This window comes from Scyliorhinus canicula, chromosome 2 (genome assembly GCF_902713615.1).
Source record: "Scyliorhinus canicula chromosome 2, sScyCan1.1, whole genome shotgun sequence".
Lineage (NCBI taxonomy): Eukaryota > Metazoa > Chordata > Chondrichthyes > Carcharhiniformes > Scyliorhinidae > Scyliorhinus > Scyliorhinus canicula.
This window is the reverse complement of record NC_052147.1, coordinates 129051656-129075799: the sequence shown is the minus strand read 5'-3', so window position 1 is coordinate 129075799 and position 24144 is coordinate 129051656. Positions and strand designations below refer to the sequence as shown.

At 42.1% G+C, this 24144-nt stretch overlaps 1 protein-coding gene across 1 annotated transcript in view; it reads right to left on the bottom strand.

Moving 5' to 3' along the window:
* The window catches only part of LOC119958159 (KAT8 regulatory NSL complex subunit 1-like protein), a 116023-nt gene extending 93278 nt beyond the window's left edge, over positions 1-22745 (bottom strand). Inside the window, exons 1-5 of the mRNA XM_038786492.1 lie at positions 22590-22745; positions 16813-18034; positions 2890-3031; positions 380-577; positions 16-128 (exon numbers count right to left, since the gene is read on the bottom strand). Coding sequence (XP_038642420.1) covers positions 16-128; positions 380-577; positions 2890-3031; positions 16813-18034; positions 22590-22602 — 1688 coding nt within the window. The 5' untranslated portion in view covers positions 22603-22745. The remainder of the gene's footprint in view (positions 1-15; positions 129-379; positions 578-2889; positions 3032-16812; positions 18035-22589) is intronic.
* Between the last annotated feature and the right edge of the window lie 1399 nt (positions 22746-24144).

Below are 24144 nucleotides of genomic sequence, written 5' to 3'. Positions count from 1 at the left end.
GACAAATATTCTTACCTGCAGGTGATGCCATCGCAACGTTTGCATGCCTTACAGGAGACAGGAGAAGAAGCAGGTGATAAATTGAGTGGAGGAATCAAACTGTTGACTGATTCTGTTAGCTGTGCACTCTGTAGACAATTAATAAACATTCCTTTCAACCTCTGTCTTAAAGAGCATGATTCTGTGTATGAAGTAAATACTAAACCATCATTTTCCACCTTGAACTATCTTTAACATGTGGTTTAAGCCAAAGACAATCTTACAGAACTCAGTTTCTTCATCTCAACTATTTAAACAGGTTTTTGTATAATATATTGTGACTGTAATACTAATCAACTGGTTCGAGCTTTAACTTTTTTTTCCTACATTTTCTTTTTACCTGTTTGTCTATATTCCTTAGAAGAAGCGAAGGGCTGCTTGGTGACATTTCCAAATTGCATTCCAAGCTTGGATCCTTTATCTCTGCAGAAGTTTTATCATCCTTAGTTGCAGCTAATAAAGTTGCTGCATCTGTCAAATGTGTCTGCTTTTTGAGAATGGCTTTGGAAGGCTGAGAATCATCCAGAATCACCATTTCCTAGACAACAATTACACAAAATGACTGGAGTTTAGCAATAGCTTCAAGCGAGTTTCCTTTCTCGTGAATTAACAAAGTAGTGTTTAAAAAATTGTTCTGAAAGATGAAATACCTTGCATGCAAATGGAAGATTACATAAGAATTCAAACATTAAATTTAGCTCACATCAACCAAGTAACTTGTTTAACATGATCCTATATAATGATTAATTAAAGGCCATTTACCCTTCGGGTCTAGTCCGGTTCTCATAGTCGCTAAGTAATGATCAGTAGTAAGAGCCCTGGTGGGTTTCTTTAACCTAGTTCAGGGGTAATGAGGATAAGTGAAATATCACAACTGCAGTACTGACCGAATAACGTCCTCTGCTATAGTTTGTAGGTGAAGCAAAACCTGATACCTGTGGTGAAAGGAAAATTTCACCTTAGTTTAGCGAGCCTCAGGACTTGTGTACATGCGCCGGGGAGATGGCTGCACATGCATAGTTTGGTCAATTTGACATTTTTCATCCGGGAACTGGCTTGCGCACATGTTCAGAATAAAAAGAGAAACAGTGTGAAACTGCAGATCAGGTGACCTGAAAAGCACCACCATTGAAGTTGTGCCCAGGGCGCAGGACACGGGAAGGGAAACAGTTTGAGGTCCCAAACCAGGAAGGACCCAAAATGGGGAGTGGGACAGAAAGAGGTCTCAGAAGAGTACGGGTCAAGGACAGAGATCAGAAGCTGATCCTGTTAAGTTGTGACAAAGTAGCAAAGCCATGGGTTCAGAGGAACAGACCCGATCAAAGTGGGCTTGACAAAGCCTTTGGGAGGGCAGCCAAAGGTTGGTGAGTCCGTGCTGCAGGCCATAAGGGCAAAGGTACCCTTTTGGAGCAGTGGTGCCCTGCTTGGCACAGCTATAGGCCAGAAAGTGTTCCTGGAAGGTGAAGTTTAAGTGCACGCAGAGATTTAGGGGAAAATAATCTTAGAAGTGGAAATTGAAACATTGGAAGTAGATCCTGGTTGAAGCCATCTAAGTAGGAGCGATGTTTGAAGACAATTCCAAGGAAAGTTCTTCAAATGTGAATATTGGAAACCCTCGTGAGAAAGAGTTTCTACGAGATCAGTTGGCTCACAGTGTGACAAGCATCTGGATTGGATTGGATTTGTTTATTGTCACGTGTACCGAGGTACAGTGAAAAGTATTTTTCTGCAAGCAGCTAAACAGATCATTCAGTACATGGGAAGAAAAGGGAATTAAACAAAATTCAAGAAAATACATAATAGGGCAGCACAAGGTATCTAGGTGGATTGTTTAGAAATCAGCAGAAGCTGCTTTGGTCACATCTGTCATGTATTTGGAGTGTGGTGCGCCTGACCACAGTTTTCTGCTGGTTCACATGTACCGCACACTTACTCTAATATTGATGGTATAAGATAGATATGATAAATTGCTTTTTTGTTTCTGAATTTGCATGCATCTGTAAAGACATGGCTGGGGTGAAGGAACAAAGAATATTTAAATCATATTCTTGTGTTCATATGGAGATCTTTCCAACCTTTTTGATCTGACGGATTGTTTATTTTTCTTGTTTAATAAATTTATTATTTTAGTCAAAAGTCCATCTGCAGACTCGTGTGAATTTATTCAGTAACTTACCTCCACAGTTTCTAAAGAAAATAAAAGTTTATCAAGGCAGGCTTCACGCTAGGATCGGATTTGTCCAGTAGCAACATACCCAAGACTGTTTCGATGCTAATGCCGGGGATGCTGCATTTTATTTTAATGCAGCACGGTAGCATTGTGGATAGCACAATTGCTTCACAGCTCCAGGGTCCCAGGTTCGATTCCGGCTTGGGTCACTGTTTATGCGGAGTCTGCACATCCTCCCCATGTGTGCGTGGGTTTCCTCCGGGTGCTCCGGTTTCCTCCCACAGTCCAAAGATGTGCAGGTTAGGTGGATTGGCCATGATAAATTGCCCTTAGTGTCCAAAATTGCTCTTAGTGTTGGGTGGGGTTACTGGGCTATGGGGATAGGGTGGAGGTGTTGACCTCGGGTAGGGTTCTCTTTCCAAGAGCCGGTGCAGACTCGATGGGCCCAATGGCCTCCTTCTGCACTGTAAATTCTATGAAAAAAAAGCTGTTGGTTCAAAGCTTTAGAGATCAGAGTGCAAATTTGTAGAAATGACTCATACAGGATGTGTTCCTGTTCTTCGACGGACTGGCATAAGGACACAAGAAGCATTCAGCTATTATTGTTCATATGAATGGTCATGTTAAATATTTCCTTTAAATTTAAATAAAATCACAATTTCTGATTGTCTTTATTTTACCTTTGCAGCACACATGTGCCTGTAGATTTCATTTATTTGTCGTATCCTATACTCTAGCTCTGATATCTGGGCTTGAAGCCACGTCCACCGACTTGCAATTTCAGCTCGATCAATGGTCCACCTCCATTCTGATCTGTACTCACTGTAAAAAAAAAGTTTTAAAATTCTTTATTACAGATTTAACAATATAACAGCCTCTACTCTAAGTCAATATTTCATTGCTCCATAAATAGTATTTTTCAAAGTGTAAAACATTTGGATTGTTGTCCTGTAAGGTCATAAAGATGCATCACTATGCATCAAAATACACTAGCAGTTTAGATACTGGAACAGGAACATCAATTTCTCTGTGGTTGCCTCTGCACTAATTTTATTTAAGGCTGGTCTTGGTGGGAGTCCAGAGGTATTACTTTTGAGTTTCTCTCCAACTTGCTCTTGCTGTTATCATTTCTCCAAAGTGAGAACTTTTAATGATATGGCCTCTTATTTCAAAGTATAGAAACTGCTTTTATATATTGGGTTTATTTGAAAACTTTTGTCACAAGCTTTCAAATGCATGCACCTGACTGATTCAGCAGCGACCCCGAGGCAATAAGGTGGTCTTATAAGCACCAGCTAATAGTTCCAGTACCATTTTAAAGATACAACTCAAGTTAGTTGGAGTAAATAACATTTCTATAACTTTTTTTGGGCAGCACAACTGGATAGCACTGTGGCTTCACAGCGTCAGGGTCCCAGGTTCGATTCCCCGCTGGGTCACTGTCTGTGCGGAGTCTGCACACTCACCCCATGTTCACTTGGGTTTCATCTGGGTGCTATGGTTTCCTCCCACAGTCCAAAGATGTGCAGGTTAGGTGGATTGGCCAAGATAAATTGCCCTTTGTGACCAAAAAGGATAGGAGGGGTTACTGGGTTAGGGTGGAAGTGAAGGCTTAAGTGGGTCAGTGCAGACGTGATGGGCTGAATGGCCTCCTTCTGCACTGTAGGTTCTAAGCTGCCCCACCAAAAATAATTGGGTGGATCAGTTAGCATATCATGCCCAGTTTAGGGCCCTTTGCTCAAGTAAATTTAACAAAGCCATACACAGAGTATAGAAGGGATTTTAAAACAGAGGTTGATAGATTTAGGTTAAGCCAACGCATTGAAAGGTATGGGGCAAGGGTGGGTAAATGAGGGTAGGATACAGATTTACCATGATTTTACCAAATGATTAAATAGTTTCATAGAAACAGGAGTAGGCCATTTAGCCTATATTACTATTAGTATTCAGAAATCATTATCTAATAGGGTTCTGGATACAAATTCAACAGTAGCCTTCCACAGGGAATCGGATAAAAACTTGATACAGAAAAATGTAGGGATATGGGGAAAGGATCGAGACTAAGTGAACTGCTCTTCGAAAGAGCCAGCACAGACTCAAAAGGGCCAAATAGCTCCCCTCTATGCTATACTATTTAATGATTCGAGTCAATGGAATCGATGTCAGCAAAAGATGGGGGGGACCAAAGAGGAGATAAGGATAGTGTCCCCCTCTATTTATTTTCTTTAAATCTACAAAGAAAAAAACAAAAAGTTAGTTTCAAACCAATTGTTTTTCTAGCTTCAAATGGTGATACAAACGGTCCTAATTTCCTTGAGTTAGTGAACTTATGAACTTGGTTTCCACATTTTGATATTTCAAATTTTCCAGTAACGTTCCCAAATAGGTCATTTATCAGTTGCACCATTTTGCCAACAGCTCTGGAATGCTTTCTGTTTGCAGTCCTTTTAAAATTTAGCTGGGGGTAGTTAAAGAAAGTGGGAGCACAGGGGTTGAATTACTACATTCATTTATAATTCATTTCTCATTCACGCAGTGCCAGACCTCTGAAACAACTCACTTCTGAAAGTGTAGTATGATCATAGAGCTCTCAAAACCTCAAACAGAACTATAAAAAATTGACTGGCTTCAGATCGTTCATATAGTAAAGCTGGAAAGCATCAGTTTTACTAATTTACATGTTAACTAGGTCATTAACATAAATGTTTTAAAAATCCTGTTAGCAGCTCAAATGCAGAATCATATCTTTATAATATAATGCAAAATGAAGAGACTGGCTGGTAAGCATTCTGACTTTTGTTCAAGACAAGCTGATGCCTGAAAAATTTCTGGTCTGCTGGTTGCAAGCTGTTCATGCGATTTGGGCTTGGCCATTCTCATCCCAGTTCCTGTTGGGCAAATATCCAAATCACAAATCTGCCCGAATTTAGCAGTTAAATGGCAATCTGACAAAAGGCTACAAGGAGGTCAATGAGGCAAAAGAAAAACTGCCACACCAGTGAGTAAAGGCGGTTCTTCGGATTGAAGTTAGAATTGTAGGGCAGGGGCAGCACACGGCGCAGTGGTTATCAGTGCGACTATGCTTCTGAGGACCCAGATCCGAATCCCGGCCCTGAGTCACTGTCCATGTGGAGTTTGCACATTCTCCATGTCTGCAGAGGTTTCACCCTCACAACCCAAAAGATGTGCTGGTTAGGTGGATTGGCCACGCTAAATTGCCCCTTAATTGGAAAAAAAATAATTGGGTACTCTAAATTTATTTTAAAAAAGAATTGTAGGGTAGAGCAGGGCAAGGCTTCCTCTTCACCTGACCAAGTATTCGAGTGGGAAACATTTTCAACTCCAACTCTCCTCATCTTATTGTAGGAATGAACACAACATTTAACAAACTCTACCAAATAAATGGATTATCCTAATAAAGACTATGAAAATAACACAATCACAATATGTGGTCATTCGGCCCATGACATCCAAAAATGTGCAGGTTAGGAGGATTGGCCATGCTAAATTGTCCCTTGATGTGCAGATTAGGCTATGGGAATAGGATGGGGGGAGTGTAAATGGGTAGCTCATTCAAAAGAGTCGGTGCAGTCTCGATGGGCCGAACCCCTGCACGATAGGGATATCATTCTATTCTGCTACAAGAGATTACCTTTTGGAATAACGTCAGCACCAGCTTTATTTCACCGGTCAATGGGCCAGATCCTCAGTGGTTTACAGGAATACAGTGTTACCTAGATGATATATTGATAACCACAACAAGAACACTTACTACACTTACAAGCCACACTGAAATGTCTTCAGATGCATGGGCTTCATGTCAGGAAAGAACATTTATTTCAGACAGCCATACAATAGCTAGGATATGTAATTAATAGTAAGGGTCTACTCAAAGCATCCAAAACGTTGGAAGCTATTATGGAGATTCCATGACCAATGAATGTCACTCAACTTGGGACATTCCTAGGATAATCAACTATGATGGAAAATACATCAGAATCTGACAACCCAATTGAAACAATTACATACCTTGCTGTGCACAAAGCAGGCATGGCAATGGATACCAGAACGCAAAAAATCATATCAATCAGCAGAAGAAGTAGAAGTCAGAAGTATTGCTACATTTCAATCCGAAATTACCATTACAACTTGCCTCTGATGCTTCACTGTATGACTTTGGAGCAGTGGTATCACATATGCCACCTTCAGGCGAAGGCCTTGCACATCTTGTACGTTAACAAGTGCAGAATCTAACTATTCTCAGTTGGAGGAGGAGGCACGGACTATTATATTTGGTGTATGAAATTTTACCAATACCTGTATGGCCATCACTTCACATTTCTGACGGACCACAGGCCCTCAACAGCTATCTTTGGGCCACACAAAGGTATCCCTTCGTTGGCTGCAAGGACACCATCTTATTGACTGCATTATTGCAATGCAATAATTTGATGCCTGCATGTGTACATATGTAAATAACTACATTAAAATATTATTTATTAATTGTGTTGGACCTCAGAAGTAAAAGGGGAGCAATGTTATCTATGCGGGTTATCTATGTTTCTTTAATACGGCCGCCCGTCGATGCTCCGCCCCCGACCGGCCGACTTCCCGACGGCGTGGGTCTCAACTGTCGGGAACTAGGCGTGGTGGATGCGGGTTCAGTCCAGCGCCGCGACAGTCGGGGGAGGGCCGATCCGCAGGCAGGAGTGGACATTATTTGGGGCTGGGGGCTTTGTTGGGGGGGGTGGGTGAGCCGGCCGAAGGGGGGGCACTAATTCGCGGGCCAGGTCCGCGAGTGGCCGCCGCCATGTTGCACGACATGGCCTCTGCAGGCCACTGCCATGTGCATGCGCGGCCACGGACCTGGCAATTCTCTGGGCAGTATCGGCAGGTAGAGCTGGGTGCTCTACGCTGCCATCCTGCCAGCCCCCAGCAAAACGGGGAAATCAGTAGCCTGTTTGTCTGGCGTAAAACGCCACTGTTCCCACACCGGCGTGGGGACATAGCCCCAGAATCGGAGAATCCAGCCCCACACATATCCAGGAGACTCGAATTAACAGCATAGGGTGGATGTCTGTTGTGGGGGATGAGAATTGTTATTTCTCCAAACTTGTGACAAAAAGAGTATTGGAACAGTTACATCTAGGAAATCCAGCTATAATTTGAATGAAGGAACTAGCACAAAGCTGATTTTGGCTGCCAGCCGATAGAAGAAAAAGCAGGACTTTGCCAGTCATCTGCGCAGGTAAGGGACATACTGACATTGTCTCCACTGCACCCATGGGAGTGGCCTAAAATGCCGTGGTCATGTCTGCATGCTGGCTTTGCTGGTCCATTCGAGGAGCACATGTTCATGGTCGTGGTAGACACACACTATAATGGCCTGAGGTAATCTTAATGAAGTCAACCATTGCAGAACAAACCATTGAGAAAGTCAATAAAATCATTACGAGATTTGGAAAACCAGAGCAGATCGTGATCGACAATTGTTTATAGCCCAAATGTTTGAAGACGACTTAAAGATGTGTGGAGTTCAACATCTAAAGTCAGCACCTTACTATCCATCAACAAATGGTTGAGCCAAAAGGTTTGCCCAGTCCTTGAAGCATGTATTAAAAACTTCCAAGGTTCACTTCATCACTATGTGAACAGGTTTTTAGCAACTTACCGGAATACAACACATGCGACTGTACAACAGCTTTGATATTGATGAAAAGGAAGCAGAGGACTACTTTTGAATTACCCTTGCCAGAGGAGACATCTGACATAGTAGAGCAAAACCAGTCACAGATCTTGAGACGAGAAAGTAGCTCAAGGATACGCTCATTTCAACAAGGAGAACAAGTGTTTGGCACCACTAGCTTATAGGGGAAGAATCAGTCACCACATTCCAGTTTCTCACCTTAACTGATTTACCACAGTAATAGAGGAAAACGGGAGACAAATTATCGGGCTACTTCCTGATTACCCATTTATATGGTATTCATTTTTAAATTAAAACCAATTCATGAAAGGTGTGTATTCAAATAAAGTTCTGTGATGCACACAAAAACATCAACACCAAATGCAGGCTTTTCACATGTTTACTGTTTTCCTCTACATCTGGTTACTGGAACAGTCATTGGTAGTTACTTTGATACATCTTTGTGGCAGTTGTTTGATCAGTACCCAGAAGGTACAAAGCTGGTGTAAAAAGCCAGCATTTGACAAATGTAAAGTTATGAGTTTATCAAGATGATGTGAGAAAAACCAAGCGCGTCTGAAAATCTCATCTCCAGTGCATTTTTGTTTATTTCTGTACAAATGATAACATCTCAGAATATTTAACTGAAGACTATATTTTGTAATGAGTAGCTACATAAAATGTCACATCAGCCACTGAATATATGGAAACTGTCCCGGTTAGCACAAGGCACTTAAAAATGTTCACCCAGTTAGTTTCATAACACAATGGGTATGGAGGAAAACAACAGTAAGAAACAGTGTTTACCTTTATTGCAAGGAGGTTGAAGTATGAAAGCAGGGAAGAGTTGCAACAGCTATATAGAGCCTGTATTTGAAGTAATGTGAACGGTCTGGTCGCCTTAAATGAGGGTCTTAATTGCATTAGAAGCTGTTCACTGAAGGTTCACTAGGTTAATTCCTGGGGTGAAAACTCGCTGGAGTTTAGAAGAATTGAGAGATGATCTCATTGATGTGGTGAGCCACATATGGCTACTTAAGGCTGTTGTATATATGTTCACTATTGTTCGACTGTTCTATTACTATCATTATCTCCACTGTTGTATATACTTACTGTTATTGCTGTTCTGTTATTGGTTGTTGCTGTTGTACTGTTGGAATGTTGTTATTGGTGCTGCTGTTGGCTCCGCCTGTGGCTCCATCCCTCTGAGGAGGTATAAAGTCCAATCTGGGGCAGTCTTGCAGTGCGGGAGGAGCTACAGGTTGGCACACTTTTAGTCTATTAAAGCATCGGTTCACTACTACTCAGCGTTTCGACTGAATTGATGTCCATCAATTGAAATACTAGATTCTGAGGGGACTTGACAGAGTACATGCTGGAGGATGCTTTCCATTGTGGAGGAATCTACAACTAGATGGCACAGTTTAAAAATAAAGTGTCTCCCATTTAGGACAGAGGAGGAGGAATTTCCTCTCTCAAAGGGTCACCTGGAATTCTCTTCTGCAGAGAAGGGGAGGCTGGTTATTGAACATATTCAAAGCTAAGCAAGACAGATCTTTGATTGAAAAAGAAGTCAAGGATTACAGGGAGCAGGAAGGAAAGTAGAGTTAAGGCCACAAAGAGATCAACCATGATCTTATGGAATGGTAGAGCAGGATTGAGGGGCCGTGCAATTCTATTTCTTATAAGATGACAGGTTTATCCAACTACCTATATGCATTCCTGAGCTTGCACTATGTAACTAAAGACAATGCTGATAAAACTATGCTGCATGTTTCTTCTACATGCCACACAGCTGAAACTGCTCCAGTGAGTGGGAAATCTAAAAGGAAGGGGGAAAATAAAAGTCCAAGAACCTTGGTTTCACCTGGAACTTGGCACAGGAGGTGTGAACTATAAAACAACTGGTACAGGAATTTGACAATTTCTGCACACTAGCATGAGGAGCATAATATTTTAAAATTGTGCTTTCAAAGCAGTGCTTGCACAAGTGTCAAGATGAAACAAGAATTCTATTCCTCTAAAGGCAGAAAACCATAAGACATAAGAGCAGAATTAGGCCAATCAGCCCATCGAGTCTGCTCTGCCATTCGATCATGGCTGATATGTTTCTCATCCCCATTCTCCTGCTTTCTCCCCATAATCCCCGATTTCCTATTTATCAAGAACCTATCTATCTCAGTCTTAAAGACACTCAGTGACTTGGCCTCCACAGCCTTCTGCGGCAATGAGTTCCACTGATTCACAACCCTTTGGCTGAAGAAATTCCTCCTCATCTCTGTTTTAAAGGATTGTCCCTTCAGTCTAAGGCTGTGCCCTTGGGTTCTAGTTTCTCTTCCTGGTGGAAACATCCTCTCCACGTTCACTCTATCCAGGCCTCACAGTATTCTGTAAGTTTCAATGAGATCCCCCCATGTCCTTCTAAACCCCACCGAGTAAAGACCCCGAGTCCTCAGCCGTTCCTCATATGACAAGTCCTTCATTCAAGGGATCATTCTTGTGAACCTCCTTTGGACCCTCTCCAAGGCCAGCACATCCCTCCTTAGATACAGGGCCCAAAACTGATCACAATATTCTAAATGGAGTCTGACCAGAGCCTATTAAAACAACACACAAATCTGGAATAAACACAGAAAATAGTTGGAAATATTCAACAAGGTCCCACAGGAATCAGTTAGGACCTTTGCTGTTTGTGGTTTTTATAAATGATTTAGACATGAATATAGGAGGGTTGATTAGTAAGTTCAAGGATGATACAAAATTGGTGGGGTGGTGAATAGTGAGGATAGCCTTAGAATGACATAGACGGACTAGTCAGTGGCAAATGGAATTTAATCAGGATTAAGTGTGAGGTGATGCACTTGGGCAGGACAAATGAGACAAGGTAATACATGATGAATGGCAAGACCCTGGGAAACACTAAGGATCAGAGGGACCGACCTTGGTATGTATGTACATCGGTCCCTTACGTTAGCAGGGCAGGTGGATAAATTGGTTCAGAAAGGATATGGTATACTTGCTTTTATTAGCCGAGGCATAGAGTTTTAAGAGCAGGGAGGTTATGCAGGAACTGTATAAACCGTTGGTTAGGCCACAACTAGAGTAGAGTATTGTGTGCAGTTCTGGAATCCACATTATAGGAGGGATGTGATGGCACTGGAAAGGGTGCAGAGGAGATTTACCAGGATGTTGCCCAAGCTGGAGAGCTTTAGTTATGAAGAGAGACTGGATCGACTGGGGCTGTTTTCCTTGGAGCAGTGGAGACATTATTGTGATGTATAAAATTATGAAAGACAGTGGACAGGAAGAATTTTTTCCCCTTGATGGAGGGATCAATGACCCAGGGGCATAAGCGGCAGGAAGTTGAGGGGATGAGGGGAAACGTTTTTTCACCCAGAGGGTGGTGGGAGTCTGGAACTCAATGCCTAAAAGGGAGGTGGAGGCAGAGGACCTAATTTAAGAAGTATTTAGATGTGCAATTGCGATTCCAAGGCATACAAAGCTGTGGGCCAAGTGCTGGAAAATAGGATTAGAATAGTTAGGTTGTTTTTGGCTGCCGCAGACATGATGGGCCAGTTTTTGACCAGCGCAGACATGATGGGCCAAAGGGCCTTTTATGTGCTGTAGACCTCTATGATGCTGTGGAGGTCTGTCAGCAACTGTGGAGGGATAAACAGAATTAAACATTTCAGGACAAGGACAATGAAGGTGTTAGCCTGTCTCAGTAATCAATAAAAATTACACACAAAGTTATATTTTTAAACCTGTATCACTGCCAAATACCAAAAGCATTGCAAAGTCTCTAGACTGCCAACCCAATTTAAATTGTTATTGAGTGCAGGGTTCAAGCTTACAAGAAGTCAACATGCGAACCACAAACTGCCTCTAATATTGAATATTAATGTTCCTAAGTGGCCTGGCTGACTGAAGGTGATATAGGTAGGGAAATTTTTTGTTGTTGCAGAAACAACTAAGAAGTACACTGCAATACCCTAACCCTTGTTATGTAGAACTTCTCCAAGAGATGCTTTGCCTAACTTGTGTATAGTGTGTATATAAAAAATTCACTCAAATAATCAGTGTAGACTTTTATACCAACTTCTTACAGTAAAACCTCCAAAGCAATGTTGCCTGCACCAAAAGCATAGCAAGCACTTCAATATATAATACATATCATGCATCTTTCAGCATCTGAAGGACAGATATTAATACTCCATCTTTTAGTCAGTCAGGTTCATGGCTGCTTTGAACAGATCACATGGGATAGCTTTTAATCTGGTAAATTTCTCATCCAACCTACTCAACGGTTGTTCTCTGTAAACAACAATATTTAGGCAGTGCTGGTTTATTTTATGACAGAGGTTTAACACAACAGTATATATTTTATAATAGCGGATTAAGTTCACTGAACTATTAAACAAACAGCAAATCCAATCAATTTATGTTTTCCAAATGGTGCCTGTTGTAACCATCTGGAAGACATCAAGTTACTCTCAGACAGAATTTAACTGTAGTGGCACTGAAAGGTCAGTGTGATAAATCTTTTTTTAAAAAGCTGCACCAGTGAAACAGAGTGTGAATGCAATTCAGATGTATGAATCAGTTAGATGTGTTTTCCAGTCAGAGCAGAGCAAGAGGTGGTATCTTGTCCATTAGTTGCTGTTCTTTACAAATCTACAATTCCCACCAACATGGCATCTAATTGCCTCTTGAACAATGTTTGCAGTTTGCCTCTACTGCCCGTACCATCCCAGATATTGATTACTCCAGTACCATCCCAGACATTGATCACTCTATGAAGTATTTCTTCCCGACATCAAATCCAAATTTAATTTTACCCGTCTGTACCCATGTTTTGTTATCCTGGTTTAATAACTGTCCAAGGTTTCAACCATTTCTATTCAACTCAAGATCATCTACACATTACAGTAGTAAACACTTACTTCAGTGGAATGAAATAGTTAAAAGGGCTTCATTCAAGGTAGAACAATTCATAATTTTTTTAAACTTTCCTCATAATTCAATCCTCTTCAGAATTATAATCAGCCTCTATACACAACTTCCAAGGCCCAAGATACTTTCTTTAATTCTGCTGAGATTTAAATGCAGTGTCCAAACAGCTGCCTGACCAAAGTTCTAGTTATAGACCAATATTGACAGTTATAGACCAATAATTTCACTTGGAACAATTTATTTTGCTCTTCCATCACCAGGCATGGACAAAGTACATAATTCCTTCAGCCTCTCCTGCAGCTGGTTTATTTTATTTAATTTTGAATGTCCCCATTGTTTCTTTCATTGCACAAGACATATTTCTGTTGTTATAATTAATATCTGCAAGTGAGCAGAACCAAGTCCTTCTGCAACTATTTTGCTGCATCAGTATCTGTCTCCTCTCTTTACCCTGCAGGATGGCAAAAGCCTCAAATCTGACAAATTTAGGTTTGTCTAAACTCAGGTCATTTATGTAGATCGAAGAGTGTAGAGGTCAAGTTTGGATCAGTTGTTTGGATCAGAAATTGGCTAGCTGATAGAAGACAAAGGATGGTGGTTGATGGGAAATGTTCTGACTGGTGTCCAGTTACTAGTGGTGTACCACAAGGATCTGTTTTGGGGCCGCTGCTGTTTGCCATTTTTATAAATGACCTGGAGGAGGGCGTAGAAGGATGGGTGAGTAAATTTGCAGATGACACTAAAGTCGGTGGAGTTGTGGACAGTGCAGAAGGATGTTACAAGTTAGAGGGACATAGATAAGCTGCAGAGCTGGGCTGACAGGTGGAAAATGGAGTTTAATGCAGAAAAGTGTGAGGTGATTCATTTTGGAAGGAATAACAGGAAGACAGAGTACTGGGCTAATGGTAAGATTCTTGGTAGTGTGGACGAGCAGAGAGATCTCAGTGTCCATATCCATAGATCCTTGAAAGTTGCCACCCAGGTTGAGAGGGTTGTTAAGAAGGCGTACGGTGTGTTAGCTTTTATTGGTAGAGGAATTGAGTTTCGGAGCCATGAGGTCATGTTGCAGTTGTACAAAACTCTGGTGCGGCCGCATTTGGAGTATTGCGTGCAGTCCTGGTCGCCACATTATAGGAAGGATGTAGAAGCATTGGAAAGGGTACAGAGGAGATTTACAAGGATGTTGTCTGGTATGGAGGGTAGATCTTATGAGGAAAGGCTGAAGGACTTGAGGCTGTTTTCGTTAGAGAGAAGAAGGTTAAGAGGTGACTTAATTGAGGCATGCAAGATGATCAGAGGATTAGATAGAGTGGACATTGAGAGCCTTTTTCCTCGGATGGTGATGTCCAGTACGAGGGGACATAGCTTTAAATTGAGGGGAGATAGATATAGGACAGATGTCAGAGGTAGATTCTTTACTCAGAGAGTAGTAAGGGCGTGGTATTCCCGGACTGCAATAGTAGTGGACTCGCCAACACTAAACGCATTCAAATGGTCATTGGATAGGCATATGGACGATAAGGGAATAGTGTAGAGGGACTTTTAGAGGGGCAACATCGAGGGCCGAAGGGCCTGTACTGCGCTGTAATGTTCTATGTTCTAAATTCACGAGATTACATTATATTCTGAGAAACCTTAGATTCTGAATTCAATACATTTCTCCAGCCCAACATCAATATCCCTATGCACTCCTTTACCCAGGATATGCAAATGGCTTCAGTTTGTGCAGCACTCTTTCATGGAAATTAAATGGAGTTGTAATATTGGGTTTTCACTTCCTCAGAAAAATCAAGATTAGTCAAGCAAGACTTATCTCTGATTAAACTATCGTGGATGCCACATATATTTTGAAATAGGTATTCAAATTTGTCCTGCTCTATCAATTCCATTATACGCCTGTTACACCTTTTGCAATGAGCTCGCCACATAAAACTGTACGCTTTTAGAAAACAGACAAATGCAACATTGGAGAATGTGGCACTACAGAAATCATCCAGAAGAATGAAGGCAACACCAGACAAATCAAGTCCCCTATACTCAGTTTGACAGAAAGCTTTTAGTTTCAAGAATAGATCAAACTTGAGAAGCAACAGATTTTGGACAAAAAAAAAGTAAAACCCAACTTCCAACCCAAAGTGAAATATCAAGTTGCATGGATGGCAACTTTCACCATATACCGGATATTGCTATCCTATTCAAGTGAACAGCCATCATACAGGAAGATCCACTCTACACATTAACTGGGTTCAATAGTAGCATGGTGAAAAGATGTTGAGAAACCAACTAGGGAATAAGCTATTTTGGATCTAATATTGTGTAATGAAAAAGGGTGAATAAATATCCTTATAGTAAGGTATGGGTCTCAAGGGTACAGTGAGCATAGAATTTACAGTGCAGAAGGAGGCCATTCAGCCCATCGAGTCTGCACCGGCTCTTGGAAAGAGCACCCTACCCAAGGTCAACACCTCCACCCTATCCCCATAACCCAGTAACCCCACACAACACTAAGGGTAATTTTCGACACTAAGGGCGATTTAACATGGTCAATCCACCTCACCTGCATATCTTTGGACTGTGGGAGGAAACTGGAGCACCGGGAGGAATCCCACGCAGACACAGGGGAGAAAGTGCAGACTCCGCACAGACAGTGACCCAAGCCGGAATCGAACCTGGGACCCTGGAGCTCTGAGGCAGCAATGCTAACCACTGTACATAGGTACGAGAGGCAAGCTGATTAAAATAGATTAGCTCATGTTCTATACTCCTGCAGCCTTCAAAGTGCCTATGCTTATGTTCACCATCATGGCACATGAATAAAGACATGTTCAGGAATTGTCAATGGCATCTATGCACTGAGAATTGCATACTGTAATGTGTTGCAGAACAGTTTAAGACAATTTTGGTGCCCAGAAAATGATCAACTGGATTTCACTTGCAGATACAAGGTCAGAAATCTAAGTGATGCAACAAAAGTGCCATCTTCTGTACTTGCCACCCAAATTAACTTCAAGATTGCGCACTCCCATTCGGTGCCAAGTCAGATATTTATTACTTCAACAGCAAAAAGATTGTAGATGTTGGAATCAAATAAAAACAGATCATGCAGAGAGAATAGACAAGCTAATATTTGAGGTAAGAATCACTGTCAGGTCTGGAAGACATTACAGTCAAGACAGCATTTCAAAATACGGGAAGAAATACACACAAGAATGACTTTTCCTTCCCCTTCCCTCTTAAATGTTCATCTGTTTCCAAGTTTCTGCTTCACATTTACTGCTTCACAACGGTCAAAAAGGTCTTTGCAGCGAAGAGTCCGTGTACAATTAATGTAGCATATTTTACAACAACCTGAGCATTTTTAAAACTTTACTTGAAGCCACACTGGAGTTACAGTCACATGATGTAAAGATCAAAAATGTGAAACAGCTTTCCTGAAAAGGGTCTCACTGTAGTTTGCTGGAATTAAGTTGTCAAACTCAAGTTGATATACTTCAATAACACAAGTACTGGCAACTACATCTTTGATGACATGTTACTTGTTTAAATACCAGTCCCCAGATCAGCTTTAAAAAAGCCTTCAATTCCTTATAACTTAAAAATAATTTTAGCCAACCATTTTTCTGATCCACTGGGAGTTGCACTAACCTTTGTTCAGCTCCTCAAAACCACCAGGGAACAATTAGAAATATAGCTCATCCCAAAATATCCTAATTAGGCAAATGATAATAAAAGCTAATCACAATACTTAGTAGAACCACTAATACAACAATTCAACAATCTGTAGTCCATCATATTCTTCACATAAAAGTGTACATTGACCTGATTTACAGGGACTGTCACTGGGAAATTTAATGGATGAAAAATGGGAAAAGGCTCAACAATGCAAACACTTCTTTTGTGAGTTGCACCTAATCCACCCAACTAGAAATGAGGACTAAAAAGATGACGCAAGAATTCTACTTACAATGGCATATTCCTCTTCAATGAAATGTCTTCGCTATCAGAATCCTCATCTGTGCTGATAGTTGCATCGGAATCCACATTTTTTTCAATGTGTGAAAACAGTGCTTTTGAAAAAGACGTATATTCAGAGAGTTCAGAGTTGATGGGATTTGGAATGAATCCAGCTTGCACACTGTCACTGTGTTTTATTCCAGCAAAATAGGCAGACTCTGTTCTTGAACTGGCAATTTTGTTAATTTCGGTCTGCCTTTGGGATTCCATCAACTCTTGAATTTTGCACTGAACACGGCACTCAACATGCTTAGCCTGTATTAGCTGTAAGCGCTTTCTCAGTTGGTTGGCCTTTTTAGCTAGCTCTTGTTGTCTGCCAAGACACTCATACAGCAGAGTATTTGTTTCCGTTTCCCTTGTACTTGTGAAATTACTGAGTTGTTCTTCTTGTTTTCTCTGCTGGGCCGATTGCCTGGCACCATTCAATAAATTTCCAATCTGAATGGCATCTTCTGCTGGTACAGTATCGCAAGATTTGTCTGCTCTGGTTGGTTTCAACTCTATTTTTTGATGTGAAGTTATGTCCCTGCGAGTGTTGAGATTCACCAAAACTGAATTACAGGCCAATTTAATCTCACTAGCAGCGGTTAATACACCCTGACACTTCAAAGGACTGTTTTTCTGGGAGCTTAAATCTTTCATACCATTTTTATTACTACTAAGCTCTGCTTCAGGTACAACATACATTTTGCTAGCATTAGAAGCAGATGTTTGCTTAGTTCTATCACACGGTATTTTTTTTTGGGCAAGATTAACTGTGTTTTTGCAGAACAATTTCTTCCTACTATTGAAATGACATTTTAAAGATAGTAGGTCTAGTAGAGAATTAGCACTGGTTAGCAAAGCTGTATTGTTTGGGATTGAGGAATGCACAATTGCAGATCCATAAGGTACATGTTTCAGATCAGTTGCATCACTGCCAAGCCCATGTGCTGCAAATGGATACACAAGTTGAGACCAAGCAGATTGTGTGTCACATTCCCCATTTAGCTTCTGTTCTGTAGCTGTGTTTTCCTCGTTCATAAATGTGTCAGGTTCAATGGAACTGGAAGGCAAGGAAGACGAAGACAGCTGGAATCCATGTCCCTCTGTGGCAGTTTCAGTAAGAGCAGGAGCCATTGTAGCCATACAGTGTTGCCTCAAAAGCTCCACTGCTAAAAAGAACGCTGCCCCTACAGAAGAGAATGAATAAAAAAAACTCAATGGCACAGCAAAATATTTGAAACCCTCAGCTAACTTAAGCCAAATGGTACATTTAGACTTTACTAACATGCTTCCAGAACAGTTCCCTATATACTAACATGCTTCCAGAATAGTTCCCTATAAACTTCGAACCAGTCAACAAAAATATCTCAGGTATACAAAATTTATTTCAAGATAGCACTGTGTTGAACCAGTTTAAAGGTGTCTGGCTAGATCTTGTATTTGTTTATTATTTAAACTTTGAAAACATATTTTGTAAGTGTTTTCATCTGGCACAAAGACGTATGAGTGAAAGAAAAGTCAAACGCACATGAATAAAATGATCAAATTTGTGTTGATGAAGATAACTGCGTGCAAGGATGGTTATCTTGCCCATGAAAGTGCTAATCAACTTCAAACGCAATGAGGCAAGTTTCAGTGCATCAAGGATCAAAAAAAAACCTCATTATCATGCTTTTATGTTTTTAAACAAATTTATTGAGGATGAGATATTTCAGTTATGTGGAGTGACAGCTGGTATTTTTCTTCTTAGACAAAGTTAAGAGAGGGACATTTTAATACAGGTGTTTAAAAATCAGGAAGATTTTTTTTATATAAAAGAGTAAATAGGAAAAAACAGTTTCCAATGGAAAAAGATAATTGGAAATTGCCAAATGAGCAAGGTGACCTGAGCAAAAATGATCCTAAGTGCATTGTTTGAAAGGGTAATAGAGCCAGATTTAATGGTAACTTTCAAAAAGAAATTGGATCGATGCTCAAAAAGGAGAAAACAGTAGATAAGAGTATAATTAGACAGCTCCTTCAAAGAAGTGGCACTGTGAGTCCATTGGCTGCCTTTTGTGCTACAAGATTCCAGGATCAAAGTCAGCCCAAGGACAAGTATCTTCTGCAGAAGCAGAATTCTACTTGACACTTTACAAATCCAAACAATGCTGATCTGCCATCAATTTCAAATCATTTATTTCAATGGAATTCATCTGTGAGCCAAAAAGTAACCACTCATCTGACAACAGGGAAGGAAAATCATTACTAGCTTAACATTGCATTGTGCTCAAAATGGAAGGAGGTATCTGGGGAAAAGGCAACACTGGATTGCAGGATAAATCAGTCTAATAGCCGTGGAACTTTTTTGGGAAGCAAGCAGCTATCCCAATGACCTGGGAAGGATGTAATACAGAATAACGGGACTCTTACCAGTTTGCAAATTCAAACTATTCTAACAGCGGGGACCGTCATATGAGGAGAAATCGACGAGATTGTGATTGTTCTTGCTGGAGTTCAGAAGAATGAGGGGTGAAATCTCAGAGACTTATAAAATTTTAACGGGACTAGACAGTGTAGATGTTACCAATGATGGATGTGTCCAGAACCAGGGGTCATAGTCTGAGGACTCAGGGTAAACCATTTTGGGCAGATATAAGGAGACATTTCTTCACACAAAGAGTGGCGACCTGTGGAATTCATTACCACAGGAAGTAGTTGATGCTAAAACTTTAAATATATTCAAGAGGCGGCTAGATATAGCACTCTGGGAGAATGGGATCAAAGGCTAAGGGGAGAAAGAAGGATTACGCTATTGAGTTGGATGATCAGCCATGATTGTGATGAATGGCGGAGCAGGCTCAAAAGCCTCCTCCTATCTTCTATGTAGTTATGTAATATAATTATAGAGCTGCCGCTACTTGGAGCATCTTTGTTTACTCATTCATGGGGTGTGGGCATCGCTGGCTAGGCCAGCATTTATTAGACATCCGTAGGTGGTGGGGTGCAACCTTCTTGAACCCCTGCAGGCTAGGTGTTTTTAGGAACACCCACAGTGCTGTGAAGAAGGGAGTTCCAGGATTATGATCCAGGAACGGTGAAGGAATGGCAATGTGGTTTCAAGTCAGGATGGTGTATGGCTTGGAGATATTGTGCTCTTATGTATCTATTACCTGTGCCCTTTTAGGTGACAGATGCGTGTTTGGAGGGTGCTGTCGAAAGAGACTTGCTGAGTTGCTGCAGTGCATCTTGCCATTGTGTGTCAACGGTGGAGGAAGCAAATGTTGAAGGTGGTGGATAGGGTGCCAATCAAATGGGCTGCTTTGTCCTAGATAGATTTGAGGTTCTTGGGAGTGCTGTTGGGAGTTGCACTCTTCCAGGCAAGTTGAAAGTATTCCATCGCACTCCTGACTTGTGCACAGGCTTTCGGGAGTAACGTCCCATAGAATTCCCAGCTTCTGACGTGCTCTTGTAACCATAGTATATAAATGAACTGAATCCAGTTCAGTTTCTGATCAATGGTAAACCCCAGAATGTGGACAATGACAAATTCAGTGACAGTGATGCCACTGAATGTCAAAGGGAGAAGATTAGATTCTTTGCTGTTGGAGATGGTCATTGCCTGATACTTGTGTGGCAGGAATGTTACTTGCCACTTATCAGCTCAAGCATGAATATTGTCACGGTCATGCTGCATATGGGGAAGGACTGCTTCCGCATGAGTCGCAAATTGTGAACAGTGTGCAATCATCCCCATTTAACCTTATAATGGAGGGAAGACCATTGATGATGCAGCGGCTATGGATGAGTCTCGGACTCCACCCAGAGGAACTCCAGCAGCGACGTCTCAGGACTGAGATGACGGCCATCAACCACATTCCTTTGTGCTCGATAATGCGAGGTTTCCCAGATTCCTATCGGGCCCAGTTTTTCTATCACAGCATCGTGATAGCGCAGGAGGGGCAACTCGGCCCATCATGTCTGCACAGACTCTCCAAACGAGCATCATGACTTGGCAGGCCATTTCCTTGCCTTTTTCCATTCTAGGGCTCCTTGATGCCATAAATCGGTCAAACACTGCCTTGATATCAAAGGCAGTTACTCTCACCTTTCAGCTACTTTGCCCATGTTTGGACTAAGGCTGTAACAAAGCCAGGAGCCGAACGGCCCTGGCACAACCTAAATGGAGTGTCAGTGAGCAGATTATTACTGAGTAGTTTTGCTTGATAGCACTGTCAATTACACTTGATCAAGAGTAGACTGGTGGGACGATAATTTGTCAGGTTGGATTTGTCCTGCTTTTTGTGTACAGGACGTACCTGGGCAATTTCTCACATTGCTGTTTAGATGCCAGTGTTGCAGCTGTAGTGGAACAGCTTGGCTAGGGGCACAGCTAGTTCTGGACACAAGTCTTCAGTACAACTGCTGAAATATCATCAGAGCCAATAGCCTTTGCAGTATCCAGTGCCTTCTTGATATCAAGTGGAGTGAATGAAACTGGCTGAAGACTGGCATTTGTGATGCTGGGGACCTCAGGAGGCAGAGATCTACTCGGCTGCAAATGGTTCAGCCTCATCTTGGCTCCCTCATCATTCAGGTTGGGGGTATTTGCGGAGCCTCCTCCTCCAGTTTGCTGTCAATTGTCCCTCACCATTCACAATATAGCACAACTTAGATCTGATCCGTTGATTGTGGGATTGCTTAGTTCTGTGTTACAGACTGGAGAGGGTAGGGTTTAATTTCAACAGCCCCTATTCTCTCATCACCCATCTGTAAACAGAGAAGGTTTTTGTGATATACCTCTGTGGTGGCAAATTTTCTCAATCCCTCCATTTTGGTTTGATCCAATTGTCTATTAATAACTTCACAGTAAACTTGAGATAGGGTGAACTAAATGGGTTAGTGTATTTTTACACACACAAACATGTGGTGCCAGGGGCTGGTAGAGGTGTTATAATCGATTACAGTGTAGGTGGGGATAAGCAGCCATTCACCTGAACAGAGCCCTTTTGCTGCTGCTGCCTGCCAGATGCATAAATGGCAGTGTTTTTTTTCAGTTCCAGAAGGCATTATTACACTTTCTAACAACTTGGGGGGGGGGGGGGGGGGGGGGGGGGGGACACACACACACATCACTTCCACTTCTCCACCTTGCTTTGGACAAAGGATGTACATTCCTGGTCTGGATTCTTGATATGGTAAAAGACCAAATTACTGCGGATGCTGGAATCTGAAATGAAAGAGAAAATGCTTTGACAAAGAGCCATCGGACTCGAAACGTTAGCTATTTTCTCTCCCTACAGATGCTGCCAGACCTGCTGAGATTTTGCAGCATTTTCTCTTCCGTTCTTGATATGGTTAATATTTCAACCATTAATAATTTCAAAGAAGGTTTCCTTTTGTCCTTGCAGACTGACCATCTTTGTTGGCTTGGGCTTGACCTTAGAAATATAAATGATCTTTGCACATCTCCTTGGGATTTGATGTCTGTAGTCACAGGAACATTAACACCTTTAGAGATAACGGGGTTGCTGCTATTCTAAAGGCCAGAGTCAAAGGCAGACAGTTTGACGCCTGTTGCCCAGTTTGAAAAAAATATTAGCCAAAATATCTGTATATTTGTTTAAAAATATAGCTTGAGATTTTAAGCTCAGGAACATCTATCGTTTGCTGTTTCAACTGTTTGGCATGCAAAGTGTCAAAGTTTCACTTGGTTGACACCTCATTTTTTAGTATGCCAAATGCTGCTCCTGGTGTACCCACCTGCAAACTTCATTGAATCAGGATAAGAGCCACTTTCCAAAATGGTGCTTCGAAAATGTGTTCCTTCTTCCTCAACCGTGATTTCCCAGCTACAGTTGTGGACAGGGCCCTCAACAGTGTGCTGTCCATCTCCCGCACCGCTACCATCGCCCCTTCCACTCCCGCCCAGAACAAGGATAGAGTCCCCCTCGTTCTCACATCCAGCAGAGGGCAGTACAGATCCAGCAGAGGGCAGTAGAGCAGAGCTGTTGATTGGCTGTTGCGGGCAAAATTTTCATCAGTGCATTGCGGTCACTGCATCCAGAACGTGAACCTGAGCAAGACACCTTCCGTGTTCAAGTGAAGGCAAGCATCCAGCAGAGGGCAGTAGAACGTAGCTGTTGATTGGCTGTTGCAGGGAAAATTTGCATCAGTGCATTGCGGTCACCGTACCTTGAAGGTGGTTTGTGGAGGACCTGCTGTCAAGTGACAGTTAAACCCCAAACACTTCTTCAGTGTTTCCCTCCCTACCTGCTCCTCTAACCAAAAAAAAACAATCACTGTAAGGATCCCAGCCGAGTAAAGATGAAGAGGGAGACTCGAGGGCAGGTAGAAGCAGAAAGAAGTTGAACCGTGACGTCACAGCCTGCAGGTAAGTGATTGGCAAGTAGTTTTTCTTTTCCATGAGGTGTTATCGTGCGGGGCGCAGTGGTTGCTGAGTGAGTGCTTGCTGAGAAGGGGAGTAAATTTTTTTAAAACTTAGTGTTGTGAGTTTCCAACGGAATCCGGTCGGAGTGAGGACAGAGTGACTGCTGGGTAAATAGTAAAGATTTAAATTGTTTGCGCAGGCCCATAACAGCTGATTGTTGTTCTTGTGTGGGGCGCAGTGGTTGCTGGCTGTGTTTTATTTTTACCTGTATTTAAGTTGGGCAGTTCCTAAACCCTAGACACTACACTTGTAGTGTCCCCCACCCTTCCACCTTCTTTAACCTAAGGGGTAGAGTGAATAACAAGTAAGCTCTTTCTTTCTTTCTTTTTTAAATCGAGAGGGGATGGCAGGAAGGCAGTGCAGTGTTCCTCCTGCAGAATGTTTGAGGTGAGGGACGCCATCAGTGTCCCTGCTGATTTCACCTGTGGGAAGTGCACCCATCTCCAGCTCCTCAGAAACCACATTAGGGAACTGGAGCTGGATGAACTTTGGATCATTCGGGAGGCAGAGGTGGTCATAGATAGTAGCTTCAGGGATGTAGTTACTCCGAAGAATCAAGATAGATGGGTGACGGTGAGAGGGGCTGGGAGGAAGCAGTCAGTGCAGGGATCCTCTATGGTCGTTCCCCTCAGTAAGAAGTATGCCGTTTTGGATACTGTTGAGGGGGACGACCTTCCAGGGGTAAGCCACGGTGAACGGATTTCCAGCACTGAGTTCGTCCCTGTGGCTCAAAAGGGAAGGAGGGAGAGCAGGAGAGCAATAGTTATTGGGGACTCGATAGTTAGAGGGACAGATAGACAGTTCTGTGGCAGCGAAAGAGACTCACGGATGGTATGTTGCCTCCCGAGTGCCAGGGTCCGTGACGTC